This window comes from Equus asinus, chromosome 26, assembly GCF_041296235.1.
Source record: "Equus asinus isolate D_3611 breed Donkey chromosome 26, EquAss-T2T_v2, whole genome shotgun sequence".
NCBI classification, from domain to species: domain Eukaryota; kingdom Metazoa; phylum Chordata; class Mammalia; order Perissodactyla; family Equidae; genus Equus; species Equus asinus.
In genome coordinates this window covers 24,527,596-24,546,338 of record NC_091815.1, presented here as the reverse complement: position 1 = coordinate 24,546,338, position 18,743 = coordinate 24,527,596, and the positions used below count along the sequence as shown (strand labels likewise).

General features: G+C 58.0%; 3 protein-coding genes across 4 annotated transcripts in view; 1 reads left to right on the top strand and 2 right to left on the bottom strand.

Annotated features, from left to right (window-relative positions):
• Positions 1-938: 938 nt before the first annotated feature.
• Positions 939-6,485, bottom strand: MED29 (mediator complex subunit 29). The gene is made up of 4 exons (XM_014860228.3): positions 6,152-6,485; positions 5,551-5,609; positions 5,170-5,254; positions 939-3,468 (listed from the first exon to the last, which is right to left on the bottom strand). Exons 1-4 carry the CDS (start codon positions 6,365-6,367, stop codon positions 3,226-3,228), a joined length of 603 nt encoding a protein of 200 aa, XP_014715714.1. The 5' UTR covers positions 6,368-6,485; the 3' UTR covers positions 939-3,225.
• A 171-nt stretch (positions 6,486-6,656) lies between these two features.
• PAF1 (PAF1 homolog, Paf1/RNA polymerase II complex component) lies at positions 6,657-11,378 on the top strand. Its single transcript, XM_014860227.3, has 14 exons — positions 6,657-6,966; positions 7,541-7,570; positions 7,669-7,761; positions 8,087-8,208; positions 8,301-8,367; positions 8,447-8,548; positions 8,628-8,733; positions 8,815-8,883; positions 8,968-9,071; positions 9,155-9,271; positions 9,365-9,493; positions 10,460-10,565; positions 10,673-10,763; positions 10,842-11,378. Exons 1-14 carry the CDS (start codon positions 6,920-6,922, stop codon positions 11,231-11,233), a joined length of 1,575 nt encoding a protein of 524 aa, XP_014715713.1. The 5' UTR covers positions 6,657-6,919; the 3' UTR covers positions 11,234-11,378.
• A 932-nt stretch (positions 11,379-12,310) lies between these two features.
• The window catches only part of SAMD4B (sterile alpha motif domain containing 4B), a 34,956-nt gene continuing 28,523 nt past the window's right edge, over positions 12,311-18,743 (bottom strand). The window contains exons 7-13 of one of the 2 annotated variants that reach the window (XM_070499303.1): positions 18,233-18,575; positions 17,413-17,498; positions 16,902-17,020; positions 16,140-16,338; positions 15,825-15,948; positions 13,901-13,984; positions 12,311-13,690 (exon numbers count right to left, since the gene is read on the bottom strand). In XM_070499303.1, coding sequence (XP_070355404.1) covers positions 13,662-13,690; positions 13,901-13,984; positions 15,825-15,948; positions 16,140-16,338; positions 16,902-17,020; positions 17,413-17,498; positions 18,233-18,575 — 984 coding nt within the window. In that variant the 3' untranslated portion in view covers positions 12,311-13,661. The remainder of the gene's footprint in view (positions 13,691-13,900; positions 13,985-15,824; positions 15,949-16,139; positions 16,339-16,901; positions 17,021-17,412; positions 17,499-18,232; positions 18,576-18,743) is intronic. The other variant, XM_044760075.2, reaches the window with a different exon arrangement.

Below are 18,743 nucleotides of genomic sequence, written 5' to 3'. Positions count from 1 at the left end.
CCGAGTGTGCGTGCCAGCACGTGTGTGACTGTAGGCAGCTGTGGCTGTGTGAGAGGCCCCTGGAGGTCGGGGTACGTAGTGAACAGTGTTCCCACGCGGCTGTGTCCTCATTCGGGGTGTCGCTGAGAACGTGGGAGGCCGCCGTCTGGATGCGGTTCCCCTGTGGCGCAGTCACAAGGCAGTGAAACTGGTGAACTTTGGTTCCTGACGTCTACAGCGCGCATGATGAGGGTGGCTGTTGCGCTCCCTGGTCCCTGTCGCTGTCACCACTCGTGGTGGCCTCCGCGGGCAGAGCGGGGCGGAGGCACACACACTCACACCTGAGAAGCCTTATCGTGGCCCAGCCAAGGCCGCTGTAGATAAGGTGAAGTTGGAGGGAGGGCTGAGTCAGCCAGTGATGGGCAAAGTCTGCCTGCCGTGGGGCGAGATGGGGTGAGAGATAGTGGGTGAGGCGGTGGTTAGAGGCTTGCTTGTTATTGACACGGTGAATTGTTCCTTTAAGAGTCTGTCTGTGGGGCAGTCACTGGGAGAGAGACCCTGGGGACCCCAGGACTGTGGGGTGGTGGGCTATGCTATTCTCCACTGGGGCTGAGGGCTGTCGCGTGTGCCTGTGTCCCCACGGTCTGTTGCCGTGTGGCTGTGCAGCTCACACCCTTCCTTGCAGTGTGTGCTTGCGCGCCAGCCTGCACCATCTCCGCCTGGATCTAACAATCTAGTGAAAATCTTCACCAAGAATGTTCTAGAATGTTCTTGCCTTGAATGTCCACAACTTCCTCCCTCTCCTTCAAGTCTCCTCCAATACCACCTTCTCAGTGAGGTCTTCAGGACCTCAGCCAAGGATTAAAAAAAATTTTTTAAATAATTTTGTCATCTATTTAACAAATAAATACATTGTAACATCTATTTACAGACCATAATAATGAATACCCACGAACCACTACCCAACCCAAGCTCTCAAACTTTATTTCATGCTTTTCAGTGAAGTAACACAGTCCTCCATATGCAAATCTTGCCTTTGTGTAGATTTATCCCCAAGTACCATTCTTTTTTTGCTGTTATAAATCTCTCTCCACTTCTGGTCTCTCCCGCTTCTCTGCTTTCTGTCTCTTCTGGGAACTTCTAGCTGAGACTGTCTCACTTGATCCCACTTAACTCTCTCACTGGAATCCCAGCTCCAGGAAGGCAGAGATCTTTCGGGCACAACGTGCAGGGCTTGGCCCACACTACATGCTCAATAAATGTTTCTTAAGTGAACTCAGCTTCCTGGTGCGCAGCTGCCAGCCCGGACGTGGCTGGTGAACTGTGCATCCATCACCCGGCTGCCCACTGGTGTCCCGGCCGTCTCCCTGGGCGTGGCTGTAGGCACTGCTGGGCCCTGGGTCATGGTGCCGGGAGGTCATGCCCCCACCTGTGTGTGCCGCTGCTGACTCCGCCTCACGGGGCCAGCTGTACCTGTCTTGTGAGTGTGCCCCGGGGACTGTCACATCTCCACCAGTACGTGGTGTGTGTCCCCAGGCTGGAGGGCGGTGGGCTCTTCTGGGGAACAAGTGCATTTTTGGTTGTACATAGGTAACTGCACCATGTTAGCTGGAAATAAGATTTGTTCTTATTTTTTGCTGTACCTGGAGATTAAGTACAGTTCAGGAGACAGGTACGGGTGACAAGGAACAGATTATGATGGTCAGTTTTATGTGCCAACTTGGCTCGGCTATAGTCCCCAGGGAGTCGATCAAACATGAATCTGGATGTCGCTGGGAAAGTATTTTGTAGACGGGAGTCAGGTCCACCAGCAGTGGCCTCTAAGTGAAGGAGAGCATCCTGGACGATCTGGGGAGGGAGCTGGGGGCCTGATTCGGCAAATCGGGAGAGCTGTGGCTTCCCTAAGTCCCCCCCAGTGCCTGAGAGGGCTGCTGCCCCTCCCGAGGCCTGCCCTGTGTGCCTGGCACGTCAAGGACACGGAGGCGGCGGGGAAACTTCCTGGGATGTGCCACACACACACACGCTCGCCGTTCCCGGGACTCCAGTGGGGGGACCTGGGCTCTGGGTGAATCACAGGTTTCCAGGTCCTGGGTTTCCTTGCAGATGTGGGGTCCAGGACAGAAGGTCCCTGGGTGGAGACATGGGAACCACGGCACAGAAGGTGCTGGGTGGGGCGGCCCCACAACCAGGCTGAGTCACTTGAGCCTTTCACACCCCACCAGCTGGGCCTGGGCTGGGAGCTCCGCCCTGCACTTGCCCAGACCTGACGGCCATGGCTGAGCTCCCCAAAGCCTGCTCTGAGGGAAGTGGGGAGCCTGGTGGGGCACCCCCTCCCTGAAGCCCCCTCCCCAAGGCCTGCTTCCCGGAGCTGCAGCCCAGGCGCCTGGGTTCTTCCCCAGGACTGATGATTCACCCCTACTGGGGCCTTTTCACTTCTGCTTTGGGGCTAAAAATACAGGGACCCAGGCATCCAGCTGGGCCAGGCCTCACCACGGATTGCACAACGCCCCTAGTTTGAGTGCTGCTGACGCAGGCCCTGGGTACGGGTGGGGGCCCGAGTTGCTCCCTGACCAGGCGTGCTGAGGTCAGGGCCTAGACCCTCGCAACTTCTCCTTTCCTGAGCTAAGGACCCTGGCGACCGGGCTGACATGGGAGATGCTGGGGATCCCTGGGTTTGGCTGCGACCCTTCCCCCACCCCAGGCAACCCAAAGGTTCTGGCTCCCAGAATCTGGCCCGCTTCATAGGACAGAGTCCCAGTTAGGAGATGGAGGCAGAAGACAGTAAAGGGGACTGGAAGAGAGAGATGGTGAGAGACAGGGAGGCACAAGACCACAGAGGCAGAGAGAGCGCCTCGAAAAAGAGATGGAACGAGAGACAACAGCCACATGCAGTAGAGACACACAGAGGACAGCTAGAAAAAGGAGCAGACACAGAGACCACCCCAAAATGGGGCAGAATCAAGGAAGGATGAGGGCGAGGGGCCCACACAGGGCTCCACACCCAGGCCAGGTCGGCGGAGAACCCATGAAAGAGGTCACCACCAGGCACAGTCCAAAGTCCACGCGCGCCAGCCGGCAGCCAGGAGCCCAGGCCCCGCCCTGTGTGCAGCCTGCTGGCTGCGCCCGCCCCCTGCTGGCTCCAGCCGTGCTGTGCAGGGGGAAAAAAGACACAAGGCTGATTTGAGGCCACTCTTCATTCCCTCCCTGTCCCCCGCCCCCCTCCTGCCCCCTCCCAGCCGCGCCGGCTCACAGGGTGCCCCCGGGGCCCGTGGGTGGTGCCGGCGTCTTGCCCGTGACCTTGTTGGCGCAGTCCAGCAGAGCCGTGTGAATGTCCTTGGCACAGGCAATCTGGGCTTTGATGACCGCCAGGTACTGCGGGTAGGGCAGGCTGTCAGGTTGCACCGCGTCCGGCTTGGTGGCTGTGGGCACCAGCGTGGGAGAGTGCTTGGCACTGTCGCAACTCTGTGACAGGCACTCGTGTGCCAGGCGCTGTGGACAGGCAGGCGAGGTGCCGGTCAGCCTCCCTCTGGGGACTCCCACGTCCACCCCGAGGGCTGGCGGGGGTAGCCTGCTTAGCCTCTGCACTCCCAGGGTCGCCGGGTCCGAGCTGCCCTGCCAGCCACCTGCTAGGTGACCTCAGCATGCGGCTATCCCTCTTGAGCTGGTTTCCTCCTTTGGAAAATGGGTTTCATCACTACCTCTGCTACGCCATAAGAGGAGAATAGCACGTGAGACACACACGGCTCCTGGCACAGCACTTAAGTGCTAACTAATGAACGTCAGGTGCCCTTGCTGTGACCGTCCTGGTCCTGACCACAAGCTGGGAGCCGGCAGTGGACTCTGATGGCACCTGCTCCTGAGTTTCCTCCTACTTCTCTGGCTGCTCCTTCTAGGGACTTCTACTCCAGCCAAGCCTTCAACGTGGCAGTTCCCAGGTCCCGTCTCCTCCTCTCGGTCTCATGCCCTCTCCAGGCTGTCTCGCCCACACATGCCACTCAGTTTCCACCTCTGAGCTGATGACACCACATCTGTGTCCCCAGCCTCTCCTGAAATTCCACAGCTCTCATACTCCGCCCTCAAACCACTCCTCCTCCTGGGTCCCTGTCCCGGGATGGCCCTACCATTCCAGCTAGAGCCCTGGGCCTCAGATGGTGCACAGCCTGGCAGAGCCATGGCCTGTCCACAATGCCTTCTGAGCCTCCCTCCCATCTGCCCTCCCCCACCTCCTCAGGGCCCCGCCCTGGTGGGACCCAGCCCACTGGAATCCTCCCATGGCTGCCTCCCTGGGCTCCCAGCCTCCACTCTCGGCCCCTCTAACCCATCTCTCATGTGAAAGCCAGAGACACATTCCTTAAAAAAGCAAATGGATCCATGTTCTTCCTTGACTGAAATCCTTCATGGCTCCCCACTGCCCTCAGCTATTTTCAAAATGCAACAAGCCCCACTTAAACCTGAGCGAGACTGAATTTTACCACGTTCCTAAAAGGAACTTAAAGCAGAAGCTGTTCCTTTCTGGTTGGAAAACCTTTCTTCTACTACCAGACTTCTCAAACTCTGACTTTTCCTTCAAAATAAAGACCATGATGCCACATGAAACATCTGCCAGGTGCCCGGTATCACGGGAAGTACTTTGCATGCAGGATCTTGCTGAGACTGTCTGAAAATCCATTTTCCACAGGAGGAACTCAAGGCTCAGGGAGAGCCTGGTGGCCCATCTGATTCCAGAGGTTGTGCTCTTAGGAATGTGCCCTCCTCGCAAGTCCTGCCCTGCTTCCATTTTTGTTCCAGCCTCCGCTCAGAGGTGCTCTCCACCAGTGGCCTTCCCTGAGCCACTCTCTCCCTAGGCAGGGCCAGGGGCCTTCTCTGGGCTGCCACAGCCCCCTGAGCTTTCCTCATTGTAGTCCAGACCCCTCTGCCTATACTTCCCCCATCATAGTCCTGGGCTTCTCCCATTATAGCCCTGACCACTCTGAACTGTCGCTGTTCGGGGATGTACGTCACCCCACTGAAGTAGAAACTCTCTGACGGCAACCATCAGGGCAACATTGTGTCCCTAGCATGAGGTGAAGCACAGGGCCAGCCCGCAGGAAATGCACAGTGAGTCTGTGCTGACTGACTGAACGAGGGTTCCTGAGGACCCCGGGGGCTGAGGCAGAGTGGTGGCCACTCAGTGTCTGGGAGGCCCCTTACCAGGCAGAGCTCCAGCTGGTCGCAGAGGGCGTAGAACTCCTCCAGACACTTGTCAAAGCGCTGCATGGGTCCGTCGCTGCTCTTTCTATAGCCCAGGAGAAGAAGCTGACTGGGGTAGGGATTGCCAATCTCTGGGACATCAGTGTCTACCCAACCAAGTATCATCAGGAAAGCAGGTATAGGCTCAGGAGCCCCAAGGCAGGGCCTAGGGGACCGTTAGTGGCAGAAGCAGCAAAAAGAACAAGGCCGGGCGCTAGAGAGCTGGGCTTGAAAACAGAAGGAAAGGTGGGGGTTGGGGAAGGTTGGCTGGGCTCAGGGAATGAGTTTCTAAGACTGGGGTGGAGATAGGAGGACATCCTGGGGAAAGGGGACTACACTCACTGTCCGTTGTCAATGTTAGTGTTCTGAGTCAAGTTCTGGGCTGCAACCTTCATCAAGGTCTAGTTAAAAAAAAAAAAGATGCGGGAGATGGAGACACAGAAGGGGACGCCTTTGGTATATCTACACTCTTCCTTAAGATCCATCCAATCTCCGGCCTCCTCTTCACTTGGCACTTCTCCTCCTGTCACTCCAGAGTGGCCCCCGCTTCCGTTCCTCTATAGCAATAACCACCGTATTTTCCCAGAGACCGCTCTCAGCTGGGGCTCTCGCCAATAGCCTCCTCCCACACCCACCAATCACGGGCAGAATCTCTGCACAGACCAGGCCTTTCCTCTGGCGTTAACCACCAGAGCCTGGTTTCTCCTTTAAACTCCCTCCCACTCGAGTCCCGGCCATTCCCAGGCTCAACATCCGCGCTGACCCCGCCTCAGACTGTCAGTCCGCAGAGCTTCGCCTGGGCCTCATCAGGAGCAGGCCGTCTCACTCCTGCTCCCTGCCTAACGCTCCTTGCGCTCTCTTCCTGACTAAACGACTCTCCACCCGCCCCCCTGGAGTCCGAGAGCCAAGCCCCGTTAGCTTCTCGCAGCTCCCGGCCAAGCACCTGTAGACTCTCCTTCAGCTGCGGGATGAGCATCTTATAGCGCTGCACGGGATCGAAGTCCTGTTGCTGTTGCTGCAAAAGCCCGCTCTGGGCAGGCCCCACCAGCTGTGCCGGTGGTTGCGGCTGCTGCTGGGGACCCGGGCCACCCGCCGAACCAGGACCCGACACACCAGCAGCAGAGGAAGCCGCGGAAGCCTGCTGCTGGGACGCAGCCATCTTCCTCGCTTAGCGCCTCGGAAGTGCGTCACAAGTGCGTCTCTCCCGGCTTCTTTTTTAGTGTCTGGTCTCTAGGCCCTGTTTGCTGGTTAGCCCCGCCTCCCAGGAAACTCAGCCAATGGGAGGAAAGAAGGCGCCCTACCTTCTAACACTGGAAATCCAGACTGAGATACCAATTCACCAATCACAAGAGGCTCTTCCTGCCTCGCTCCGCCCTTCCTCCTGCCGCTCGCCAATCCGGGTGCGGGTCCGAGCCGGACTCTATTTCCCAGAAGGCCTCGCGGCCTGAGGCGCCCTGTCGGGTCCTCAGCGTCTTGGCGGCAGTTGGTGGAGCCGGAGCTGCGAGGCTGTCCTCGGCGCTGCCTGTGCGTTTACCTGAGTCTCCACTGGAACTCTTCTCAGCAGCTCACCTCGTCCTGACCCAGCCCCCGCGGAGAGCGGCGCCGGCCCGAGCGCTGCCTCGTACTCGGCGTCCGCCGAAGTCGGAACGCCTTTCAGCGTCTCCCCGCGACTCGGCAAGGATCGCGTCCGGGCTGCCGTCGCCTCGTCGCCATGGCGCCCACCATCCAGACCCAGGCCCAGCGGGAGGATGGCCACAGGTAGACGCCGCGCCGCCGGCTGCAGCGCTTTCCTCTAGGTCTCTCCAGGTTTCGGCGAGGCTGGGGGTCGAGTGCGGGTGTCTGCCTACAACGTCACCGGCCCCCCAGGTTTGCCTGTGACGTCAAACCTTCGTTGCAAACGCCGTGACGTCACGGAGGGCTCACCTTTGACGGAGAGGGGCGGGTTCCTCCAAGGACGCGGTGTTGCCCCCTCCTCCTCTGCCGTGGGGTTCAGGGATTAAGCTCTTGGAGACTTTATGCAGCAGGGATTGAGTCAAGCGTTTGGAGACCCTTTTCCCTAAAAACAGTGGAGTATGTGGTTCTTTTCATTAAAGCACTTGGAAGACACCTCCTTCAAAAGAGATTGGTCGCTTGGCTCCACTCGCTAAAGCATTTAGGGACACTTTATCTGAAAGGAACTGAATATTTGGCTCCCTCCATTAAAGCGCTTGGAGCGCCCCCACCAAAAGGAGTGAGCTTTTGTCACCCCCTCCCTCTCTCAGAAGCTTGGAGAAGCCCCCTTCACTCTCCTGTCGGTCCCGTCCTTCCCATCTTTCTCTCTCTTGCCCACCAGGCCCAATTCCCACCGGACTCTGCCTGAGAGGTGAGCCCCATTGTGCTTTCCCAGGAACGGGGGGCCAGCGGGGGCTGGGAGCAGAGGTGGGGCGGCGGGGGCCAGGTCTTGAGCCGCTGTGTTCCCAGGTCTGGAGTGGTCTGCCGAGTCAAGTACTGCAATAGCCTCCCTGACATCCCCTTCGACCCCAAGTTCATCACCTACCCCTTCGACCAGAACAGGTGAGAAGGATGGGGATGACGGGGTGGGGAGACAGCTCATCTAGAACATGAGGTCCTTGAGGGCAAGGACCGCTGTTCTTGGTGACTGCTCCCTCGGGGCCTGGAGTCGTCCCTAGCACATGGTAGTAGGCGCGCCAAGAGTATTTGTTGATGAATGAAGCAAGCAGTGTCCAAGTCTCTTTCCACTGGAGAGCCAGCCTTCTGGCTCCAGCATGGAGGAACTCCCTTCTGAGTTCCTCCATGGAGAAGCTGAGCCTCTGGGAAGCAGGGATGTGAGGGAGAAGGCTGGAATCAGGAAACCATAATGGGCATGTTTCCCCACCAGGTTCGTCCAGTACAAGGCGACCTCCTTGGAGAAACAGCACAAACATGACCTCCTGACTGAGCCAGACCTCGGGGTCACCATCGACCTCATCAACCCTGATACCTACCGCATTGACCCCAACGGTGTGTGGGGAGGCGGGGAGGGCGTGCTCTAGGGCAGCAGAGGCCGGGCCTGGGCCTCCCTCATGGGCTCCTGCTCCCTTGCTCCCCTCTAGTACTCCTAGATCCAGCTGATGAGAAGCTTTTGGAAGAGGAGATTCAGGCCCCCACCAGCTCTAAGAGGTGAGGGGGTGCTGAGTGGGGACTGGCTCCGATGGGAGGAGGGTGATGGAGTCTTGAGGCACCTGATCCCCCACCCCAGATCCCAGCAGCACGCAAAGGTGGTGCCATGGATGCGGAAGACAGAGTACATCTCAACCGAGTTCAACCGTTACGGCATCTCCAATGAGAAGCCTGAGGTCAAGTAAGTTGTGGGAAGAGGGGGAACGTGGAGACTTCAGCTGTGTCCAGTGGCCCCTAAAGGCCTGTCTCTTGACCCCTAGGATTGGAGTTTCTGTGAAGCAGCAGTTCACTGAGGAAGAAATCTACAAAGACAGGGACAGCCAGATCACAGCCATTGAGAAGACTTTTGAGGATGCCCAGAAATCGGTAATTGAGGGACTGGGATGGGGGAGGCAGAGGTGTGGCTCTGGAGCTCTGCGTCCTCCTCACCGTTTTCGCCTCCACCAGATCTCCCAGCATTACAGCAAGCCCCGGGTGACGCCAGTGGAGGTCATGCCTGTCTTCCCAGATTTTAAGGTCAGACCCAGGGCAGGAGGCAGAGAGGGTTAGCTTGCCATCTCTGCCTGTCCCAGTCTAACCCCAGTGCTGTCCACCCCCCAGATGTGGATCAACCCGTGTGCTCAGGTAATCTTTGACTCAGACCCAGCCCCCAAGGACACGAGTGGTGCAGCTGCATTGGAGATGATGTCTCAGGCCATGATCAGGTAAGTGGCCCTGGCACCCACCTTGGCCTGCTCCTTACTGCCCCTTTGTCACTCTTCACTGCTCCTCCCCTTCCCCCAACCAGAGGCATGATGGATGAGGAAGGGAACCAGTTTGTGGCCTACTTCCTGCCTGTGGAGGAGACGCTGAAGAAGCGAAAGCGGGACCAGGAAGAGGAGATGGACTATGCACCAGATGATGTGTGCGTGGGTTGGGGGGAGGTTTTGGGGACTGAGAAGTACCTCCTTTTCTGATAGGGAGGAAATGGGGCTGACCCTGGTCCCCTCATCCTCAGGTATGACTACAAGATTGCTCGCGAGTACAACTGGAACGTGAAGAACAAGGCTAGCAAGGGCTACGAGGAAAACTACTTCTTCATCTTCCGAGAGGGCGATGGCGTCTACTACAATGAACTGGAGACTAGGTACTCAGCACACTCCTATCTCAGATTAGCCCGGCCCTATGTTACAGAATTAAGACTATGGCGTGTGCAAGGGCCACCCTGGAGGTCATCTGTACCTAAGGAGTTGTCATGTGCGTTAGTAAGCAAGAGCAGCAGAAGCTGGCTCATGCAAGTGGCCTGGACCTGGTGTTAATGTGAGACCCCAGAGAAAATCTTTACCTAACACTGGAGACATCAGAGCTTTTGTATGGGGTAGACAGCCAAGTTTCCCAACATTAAGAGACTTCACGTGAAAGTAACATAGCCGAAGAATGGAGCAATACATACAGTTAGCATCAATGTTTTAAATGAGATGCTGGATACCCAAATTCAAAAATCTGACACCCCCTCCCCCAACTTTTCCCTGATGGCTAAAAGTTGACTGCTGTGCTGGGGCCCTTGGGGTAAGGGTTGGGAAAGAAAGTGTGACCTTGAGTTTCTACTTAAAGCTGAGATCACAAATTCTGATCCCGTAAGCCAGGCAGGGAATGTAAAAGGCACCGTGGTCTGCTGGGGTGTGTGTGAGCTGGAGCTCTTGGCAACCAAGGGACACCACGACACGGCCCAGCAAAGGGCTCCAACCCTTTGTTGCTATGTTTCGGGGGCGCAACAGCCCAGTGAGGCCATAGCTTCCTCTTTTCTACAAACTAGAAATCCAGAAGCTTAGATTTTGCTTTTTAAGTGGTAACTAATTCACATGAAAATCTCTGTCTGTGCAATATGTGTATATATACTTTATAAATTTAGTGCAGGGCAACCGAACTGGGCTCTTGGAACTATCGTCCTGTCCCACCTCCTGAGTTTCGTCTCCCTTATTCAGTCTGCACTTATCCTGGTCTGTTGTGGGCTAAGCTTTGGTGAAGTAGTAAGAACGAAGTCAGACCAGATCCCCCATTGGGGGTCCTTAACCACATCTTCCACATTGCCCCCCCGCCTCGCCCACTGCAGGGTCCGCCTGAGTAAGCGCCGGGCCAAAGCTGGGGTCCAGTCAGGTACCAATGCCCTGCTTGTGGTCAAACATCGGGACATGAACGAGAAGGAACTGGAAGCCCAGGTAACAGGCGACCCTGGCCCAGGGCACCTGTGGGGAGGGTGGTGGGTGAGGAGAAGGACAAAAGCCCCATAGAACACCCTCCTTCCCCTCAACCCTGCTGCTTCCAGGAGGCACGGAAGGCCCAGCTGGAGAACCACGAACCCGAGGAGGAAGAGGAAGAGGAGATGGAAACAGAAGAGAAAGAAGCTGGGGGCTCAGGTAAGGCTGGGCAGGCCAACCCCTGGGAGCCCTGGGAAGCTGGAAAGCTGGGCCTCACTTCTCGCTGCTCCCTTACAGATGACGAGCGAGAGAAGGACAGCAGCAGCGAGAAGGAAGGCAGTGAGGACGAGCGCTCAGGCAGTGAGAGTGAACGGGAGGAAGGTGACAGGGACGAGGCGAGTGACAAGAGTGGGAGCGGTGAGGAGGAGAGCAGTGAGGATGAGGCCCGGGCTGCCCGGGACAAAGAGGAGATCTTCGGCAGTGACGCGGATTCGGAGGACGACGCTGACTCTGATGAGGAGGACAGAGGCCGGGCCCGTGGCAGTGACGATTCAGACAGCGGCAGTGATGGCGGTGGCCAGCGCAGCCGCAGCGCCAGTCCCTTCCCCAGTGGCAGTGAGCACTCAGCTCAGGATGGCAGTGAAGCTGCAGCTTCTGATTCCAGTGAAGCCGACAGCGACAGTGACTGAGTCCCAGGGCCTTCAGGACTGGCACAGACATGATGATGACGCGCAGGAAGGCGCTTTTCCAGTGTTCTATTTGCAAGCCCCTCGCTTTGTCTGTTCCCTTCCCCTCCTCCAAACCTTCGCTGTTAATAAAGCCGACTTCTCTCTACTTCGGTCCCAGGCCCTGGGGTCTCCTTCCGCCTACCCCTCCTCCCCCTCCCCACACCTACCCTGTGTGCTCCATGGCCCCAGCTTAAGGGATAGAAGCAAAGGCCACAGAGACAGGACCACTAGATTTTCCATGAAATGTAGCATAACAAAGGTCAGAATCCTTTTTTGGTTTTTTTTTTTTTTTTTTTTTTTCCAAAATAAGCCCAGACCATTAAACAAGTGAAACTCCAACAAATAAGTCTTCTCCAACAGCGAGAAACACTGTACAGTTACTCAAAGCTGATTCTGCCAGTGGGGCTGGAGACAGAAGGGAGGGTGAAACCATGGTGGAGGGGCCCGGGGGGGGGGGGGGGGGGGGGGCAGGGCAGGAGAGGATCAGGGTCCTGCCCATCAGAGTGGGGCCGCCTGCGTCCTGCACACTCTGCTGTCAGGTCGGGGGGGTGGGCAGCTCTTGCCTCCCGTTGTGTGTGGGGAGGTGTCCCTCGCCCCCTCCCAGGGCCAGGCAGAGCCAGCGCACCCTGAACAAGTGAACAAGACAGGACTGGCTGGGAGGAGGTGAGGGTCCTGTAAGAGGAACACCCTGCTGTTTCCAAATGAGGTGGCCCCTGTCCATCCCATGTCCTGGGGCTGGTGGGAGGGGATCAGAGAAGCCCTGGGAGGTTGAGGGGAGCGAGCAAAGGCACAGAAACATGGAGGGGCCGGGGCGGGGGACTTGCATAGGTTGATGAGTGTGCAAGAGGTACATAAATAAACCTGACGCCCCACCCAGCCCGGCACTGGGAGAGGAGGTGGGGACCTGTAGCAGGTCCCCAGGGCCACCCCAGCCCCTGGCTTTCTCCCCCTGCCTGGGCTGAGAGCTGAGGGAGGTCCAGACCAGGTGGGCAGGGGCAAGAAGGTGGGGAATGGGGGGAGAGTGCAGGGAGGGCGGTGGTTTTAAAATTTTTTTTTTTGGTTTTTTGTTTTTTCCCAACATTTTGTATCTTTAATAACATACACAATGGTTACCAGCCATATTCATAACAAAAGTTATTCATAAAATGTATCTAAAAATAACATTTTTTTTTTTCCTTTTCGGTGTGAAAAGCTTGAGAATGTCCCAGTGAGGGGAGTGGGTTGAGGGGGACGAGGGGGTTGGAATAGGGGACCCTGGCTTCCCCATAGGCTGAACCCCCAAATCCTCTCTCTCCACCTGGGCCCCAGCACAACCCCTCAGTAGGAACAGGGACCAGAGGATCTGTGTGACTGCGGGGCCGGGACGACTCTGGGTTATGATATAGTGTTCCACTTAAGTGAGGTCATGACAGCATGGGGGGTGGGGGAAGGTCAAAAGAAAAGGGGCGATGGGGAAAGAAACCAAAAACCAAACAATCCCCTTTCCCTATTCCTTACCCCCAAGTCTTTGAGCACCCAGACCTGGGAGTGGAGAAGGGTGTGTGTTGGTGGGGGAAGGGGACGTTAAGGCAACAGACTTCCTGACCTCACTGGTGCCCCGGCTCCCCGCCTTCGACCTCTGCATCAGGGCAGCCAGGGCTGGGGGCATGGGGAAGGGCTAGGGGGTCTGGAGGAGGGGGCTCTGCCCTCTCTCCTCGTAAAATTCAGGCTCCCCCTGCCACTTTCTTGGCTCAGAGAGAGGCCTGGGGATTCTAAAAATGAGAGGGAATGATCAGAGAGAAAAACCGTTAAGAACTATATAAATATGTATCTTAAATAGGCCTAAGAAATTAATTGTAGAGAACCTCTGATAAACAGGGCAAAAGGAGGTGAGTGAGAGGAGGGTGGCTCCTGTCCTCGGGGCATGACGGGAATGGGAAGGAGGAGGTGGGAGGAGGCTCCTCTCCTCCTCTCAAATGACATTCAGGAGAGCAGGTTATCTACCTCGCTGTCCCTCCCCAGATGTCAGATGGTGCTGAGCAGGCCCCAGAAGACGGGGAGGCTGCTCCCCCGGGAGGGGCAGGCGGCCGGCGGTCTCGAGGAGGCAGGGTGGGACAGGGCCAGGTAGAGGATGAGGGAAGGAGGGGCCAGGCAGGCTGGCCAGTCCCTGCCCCCTTCATCCTGGCTGCCCCCTACCTCCCTGGGCCTCAGCAGAGATCCCTCGACGGGCCTGGGAGTGAGCAAGGCGTGTGCCAATGTTAAACAAAAGTTAAAAGGGTGAGAGAGTAGAAAAATATTAGAATGTATAGCTGAGCCAGCCCACCCGCTCGCTGTTGCCGAGAAGCCCGTTGGGGGTTGGCCCCCGCCCGCCGCCCAGGGAGCCTATAGGTGCGCTGGGCTGTGGGTCCTGTCAGATGGTGGAGGTTTTGTCTGTCCCATCTGCGGTAAGAAAGGGAGGAAGGGAGGAAGATCAGGAGCCGGCGGGAGGCCTGAGGAAAGGCGCTCAGGTAGCCTGTCATCCCAGTCAGGCCCTCCCTGGAGTCCGGCCTCCCCTCGGGACCCCTCAGGATGACTCTGAGTGGCTCAGTTCAGAGGTGGAGACGCTGCTGGGTAGGTGGGAGCTGGGTCAGGGAAAGAGGAAATGCTCACCACCCAAGGCGTGTTCTGTCATGCTCAGACACAGAGACTCCAGAGTGGGATTGATCTCCAGGTCAGGCCCAGGGACCGGGCAGTCTGGGAGGGAGAGAACCGGGGGCAGTGAAGACTGGCCTGGGGAGGAGCGGAGAGCTGGGGAGACAAAGGACTGGAGGGCTGGCATGGGGGAGAGGAAGGGAGGGGCAGGGAGAGGGAAGAGACAGAGACAGAGCACACGAGGACACGCACGCACTCAGACGGAAGGTGTGACTGGGCAGAGATGAAGGACAGAGACAGGCCTGGGTGTGTCACAAAGCAGGAGAGGTGACAACAGCAAGGGCAGAGGCTGGACAACACAGAGAAAGCCTGGCTTGCAGACAGAGGGAGTGATGTGAAGCCGAGGGAGCTTCCTGGAGGCCACACACAGGCAGTGACTATTCCAGGGACACAGCGCACGCTGCCTTAGCCACAGTCTGGGCATCCGCGCTGGGCACTGGGCAGCCCTGTGCTGTCCGACTGACGACCTGCTCTGTACTTGGTGCAGAAGCTTAACGAGAACCCTTCTCATCCCACATGGACTTGCTCTTCTGGACAGGATGTGATCTGGGCAGGCCCGGCAGGCGGGGCAAATCAGGACGGCAGCCATGGGGCTCGTCCTCAAAGCGCCTCTCAAAAGGCCCTGCTGTTCCGGCGTCTGCGACACAGCCCACCTCCTCGGGCAGCCCTGACCTGACTCCGTCCCGCAATGCTTCAAACCACTCCTCGGCTCCTCACTGCCGCCAGGAGGCAGTTGCCCAGGTTAGGGAGACCCTGCCCCCACCTCTAATCTGACTTCTCATCACGTCCCCCCTGAATCCTGAGCTCAGGCCAGGTCAGACCATCTACCTGTCTCTCCCTAACAAAAAGCTTTTTGACCATGAGCAGGTCACCTCTGCAAGTGTGATTCACGTGTGCAGTTGGGGGGCCCGATCCGACAGCGCAGGCAAGCGGGCCGGCGCACGGCACAGAGGTACAAGGGGACTGTTACTTGTGCTCGGGCAGTTCATCCATCCAGTCATTTAACATCACTTACAAATGCCTCCCATGCATAGCAAGCCCTGTGCTAGGATGAACACAACGGACAAGGTTCCCTTCGACAGAAGGCAGCCCACATAGTCTCATAATTAAGGCTCCCTACTGATTTGGCAGTTTATGACATGAAGAGTTCAGGGTCTCTCGCAAAACTAAGATCTCTGCAGAGGCAGCTCTTTCCAGATCAGCCTTGTTGGCCTCTGGGCCTCAGCGGCCTGCAGAGGGCCCCGCTCGGGGTGGAGGAATCAAGCCCCACTCACCAAGAAGGCAGGGCGCTCAGCTCCCTCCTGCCCCTTCGCCCTCGTTCTGAGCTCCCATCTCCAGGCTGTCTGTGAAGAGAGGCAGAACGGCCCTCTCCCCTGCCAGCACCCTTAGGAGTAGAACCTGCTCTAAGAGCTGAAGTCTACTGGGTCCTGTCTGCTCACCTGGCTTCTGACAGAATGCCAGTGAACTGATGCGCAGGACTCCCCTCCACAGAAACCTCAACACTCTCTCCCACCCCCTCCAGCCCTTCCAAACGGAGTCTTTAATGATCCTCCAAAGACAGGATGGCCGAGAGCAACACAGACACTAAGACTATGACACAGGAGGGAGATATGGAGATGCAGGGGTGGGAGTAAGGGGAGAGAACACTGAGAGAGAGAGAGAGAGAGAGAGCAGGATGTAAAATATAAAACTGAAACGGGGGCAGCAGGGGGCAAGTAGAAGAAAACCCACGATGCGGGGAGATGGGTACAGAGGGGTGGGAGGTACGGGGAGAAGCACTCTGGCAGCTGAGAAGGGACAGTGGGTACGAGACCCAGAAAAGAAGAGAAAGGCCAGCTAAGGGTGTTGTCGGGGCAGAGTCTCAAGGCTGGGGGCACCTTACCTGGAGGGAACATGAGAATGGCCTGGGGCGACGAGTGGACTGGGAGCGAGTGGGTGCGCTGCACAGAGCTGCGGCTCTGGCTGGGCATGCTGTTGCTGCCTCCGGGGTTGGCAAACCACAGGTTCTGCACAGGGCACGGGGAGCGAGAAAGCAGTGAATGAGTGGAGAAGAGGCCCAGGCCCAGGAGTGGTGGAGCTGGCAGGGGAACCCCTCCCCTTTAAGCCGGGCCCAGACGCAAAGGTACGGGCATGCACGTCCCAGGCACTACCACCCCAAACCCAGAAGCGCCAGGTCCTCTGCTTCCAGCCGGCTCACCTGTCGGCCCTGGCCCCCAAGGCTGGGGCTGGTGAGGGCATGGCGGGGGGAGATGCCCCCAATGCCCGAGGGGCTCAGAAGGCCCATCCTGCCAGGCGGGAGGGCCCGGGGAGGCATTGGGAACTGCCGCTGGGTCCGCCGGGCCACCCCCATCCCCACAGAACCAGCTATGGGGAGTGAGTTGGAGCCAAACGCCCAGCTGTGAGAGAGCAGAAGGCAGGGTGTCAGTTTAGGCAGATGGGCCCACCTGTCCACCCTCCTCACCGCGCCCACAGTCCCCGTGGGTAGGACAGAACACAGCCCTCTTCCGAGCCAGGACTCCCTGTCCGAGTCCCTGCGCACAAAGCCTGTCTCCTCCTGCCCCAAGGCTGACCCAGGACGGAGACGGGGCGTATGCGAAGGTTCCCCCGTGTCCACTCAAGCAGTTAGTCTAACTTCAACTACGTCTTGAGTCTAACACTCTGGTTTTTGTTTGGGGTGAGAAGGGACTTCAGAGCCCTCTGCACACAGGTGAGAACAAGGGACAGGCCAAGGACCTGCTACTGGGACATGCGCTGGTTTTGCCACCCCAGCACCCTATTCTAGTGGTAAGGACATCGTGAGTTTCTTCTGGGAAAGTCTCCACGGGGTGACTTGTCACCCAGAGACTGCATGGGTACAGTCGGATTCCCAGCCCAGAGTGTGAGCTCCCCTCTAAGCACTGTCTGTCCAGCAGCAAGGGCCCGGGGCTGGAAGGCGCCTGTGCCCGGGCCGCCCGCCTACCCTTTCTGCTGCCGGTAGCTCTGCATCTCCAGCGCGGCTTTGCGAGGGAAGGTCCGGAGCAGCTTCAGCACTTGCTGTTTCCAGGACAGCAGCCGTTTCTTCTGCGTCTCCGTGAAAGCCTAGACAGAGTCAGGAGGTTGAAGCAGGGGGCCATGCTTCTCCAGATCCGCCTTCCATTCGTTTGCTAAAACGTCTACCAACTGCCCGCTCTGTGCCAGGCAACACTGGGACGCGGAGGGGCCCTGTGCGCACAGAGCTGAGAGTTGAGCAGGGGGAAGACACACGTGCGATCACAACTGTGCAGAACGCCATGAGGGAGCAGCAGAGGAGGCCCGAGAACCTGCTCTGTCAGGAGGGGCGGGTGAAGGCATCCAGTGACCCCGGCACTGGTGAGATGAGGGCTGGAGGGGGTGGCTGCCAGGCGGCAGGGCCTGTGGGTCCTGAGAGTGCGGGAGGCCTGAGAGGGAGGGGGCAGCGCCCCCCTTCTCGGGAGCCCTGGAGAGGGCCTCACCTCATGAGTCAGGCACTTTTCGATGAGCTGGAGGTAACTGGTGATATTCTCCTCATCTGGTCGGGACACCAGCAGTTGGGTGCACACTGGGGGACACAGGAAAGGGCGGGACGTTAGCCCCCAGCATGCCCTCTGTCATGCTCCAGCTTCCCTGGTCCCAGCTGGCTGGCACAGAAGGACAGAAGGAGTGACAGGAAACTCAGGCTGGATGAGTATCAGCTATGTGCCAAGGTTACCAAGAGGATACAGAAAGTGTCCACCATATTGCTTGGCATAAGGCAGAGATGAAGTCAATGATACCTCTTCTCCTTTAACTCCTGTAACAATCTCATCAGGGTGGGCCTTTCTAGGCTGAGGAAGCTGAGGCTCAGAAAGGTTGAGTCACTTGCTCCAGGTCACACAGCTAAAAGGATCCAGACCCAAGTGTAAAGTCTGCTACGCCATGCTGCCTTAAGAAAGGCTGAGCCCATCATGAGCTTCACCACATCCATCCTTGGACTTCCGTCCCCTCTGAGAGAACCAACAGATTTGCCTTAGCTGTTCACCCTTTACTGTAGGCAGTTTCCACTGACCCACTGCCTGTCCTCCGCTCGGGCTGGAGACGCTCTGAGGGTAAGGGTTGTTTCCTACCATCAGCCTGGACACAGCTGAGGGCAGAGGCCTTGCCACCCTCTGTCTCAGCCACTCTCTGCAGTCCTCTAGTTTCCAGGGCGCTTTAGAAAGCTCTGCTCCTACCATTTAACTTGGATTCGATCCCTGCTGCCTGGGGTCGCTTGGCCCTCTGCCCCAGAACTTCCTACTGGGCCCTGGGCGGTCTCACCTTTGCCCATCACCCGTGTAAACTGGCTGGGGATGTCTCCGTCAGCAACGGGAGCCGGGGCTGGCTCATTGCCATCAGTGGGAGCTGGAGCTGGTGGAGGAGGGTAGCTCTCTGCAGCTGGAGGGTCCTTGGCCTCAGTGCCCTTGTCTGTGCCGGGGTGAGCCAGGGGAGGCTCAGCACCTGGCGGTGGCAGCTCCCCCCGGCCCCCATCCTTGGCAGCAGGGGTGGTGGCAGCGGCGGCAGCCACCGTGGCCTGGAGGACACTGTAGGCCTTGATAGGGGTGATGATGATCTGCTGCAGTTCCTGCAGAGCGTTTCGCAGATTCCCGCCTTCGAGCACATCCTGGGGACGAGGACACAGCCAGAATCACGGGCTGATCCCCTGAGCAATGTAGAATGACTACACAAGTGGGGTCATACAGGGCTTGGAGAGGGCTGGAGGACCCTGGTTGCAGCACATAGACAAGGCAGGTAAGGGCACCGCAAGCCCATGTACACGGACACATCTCTA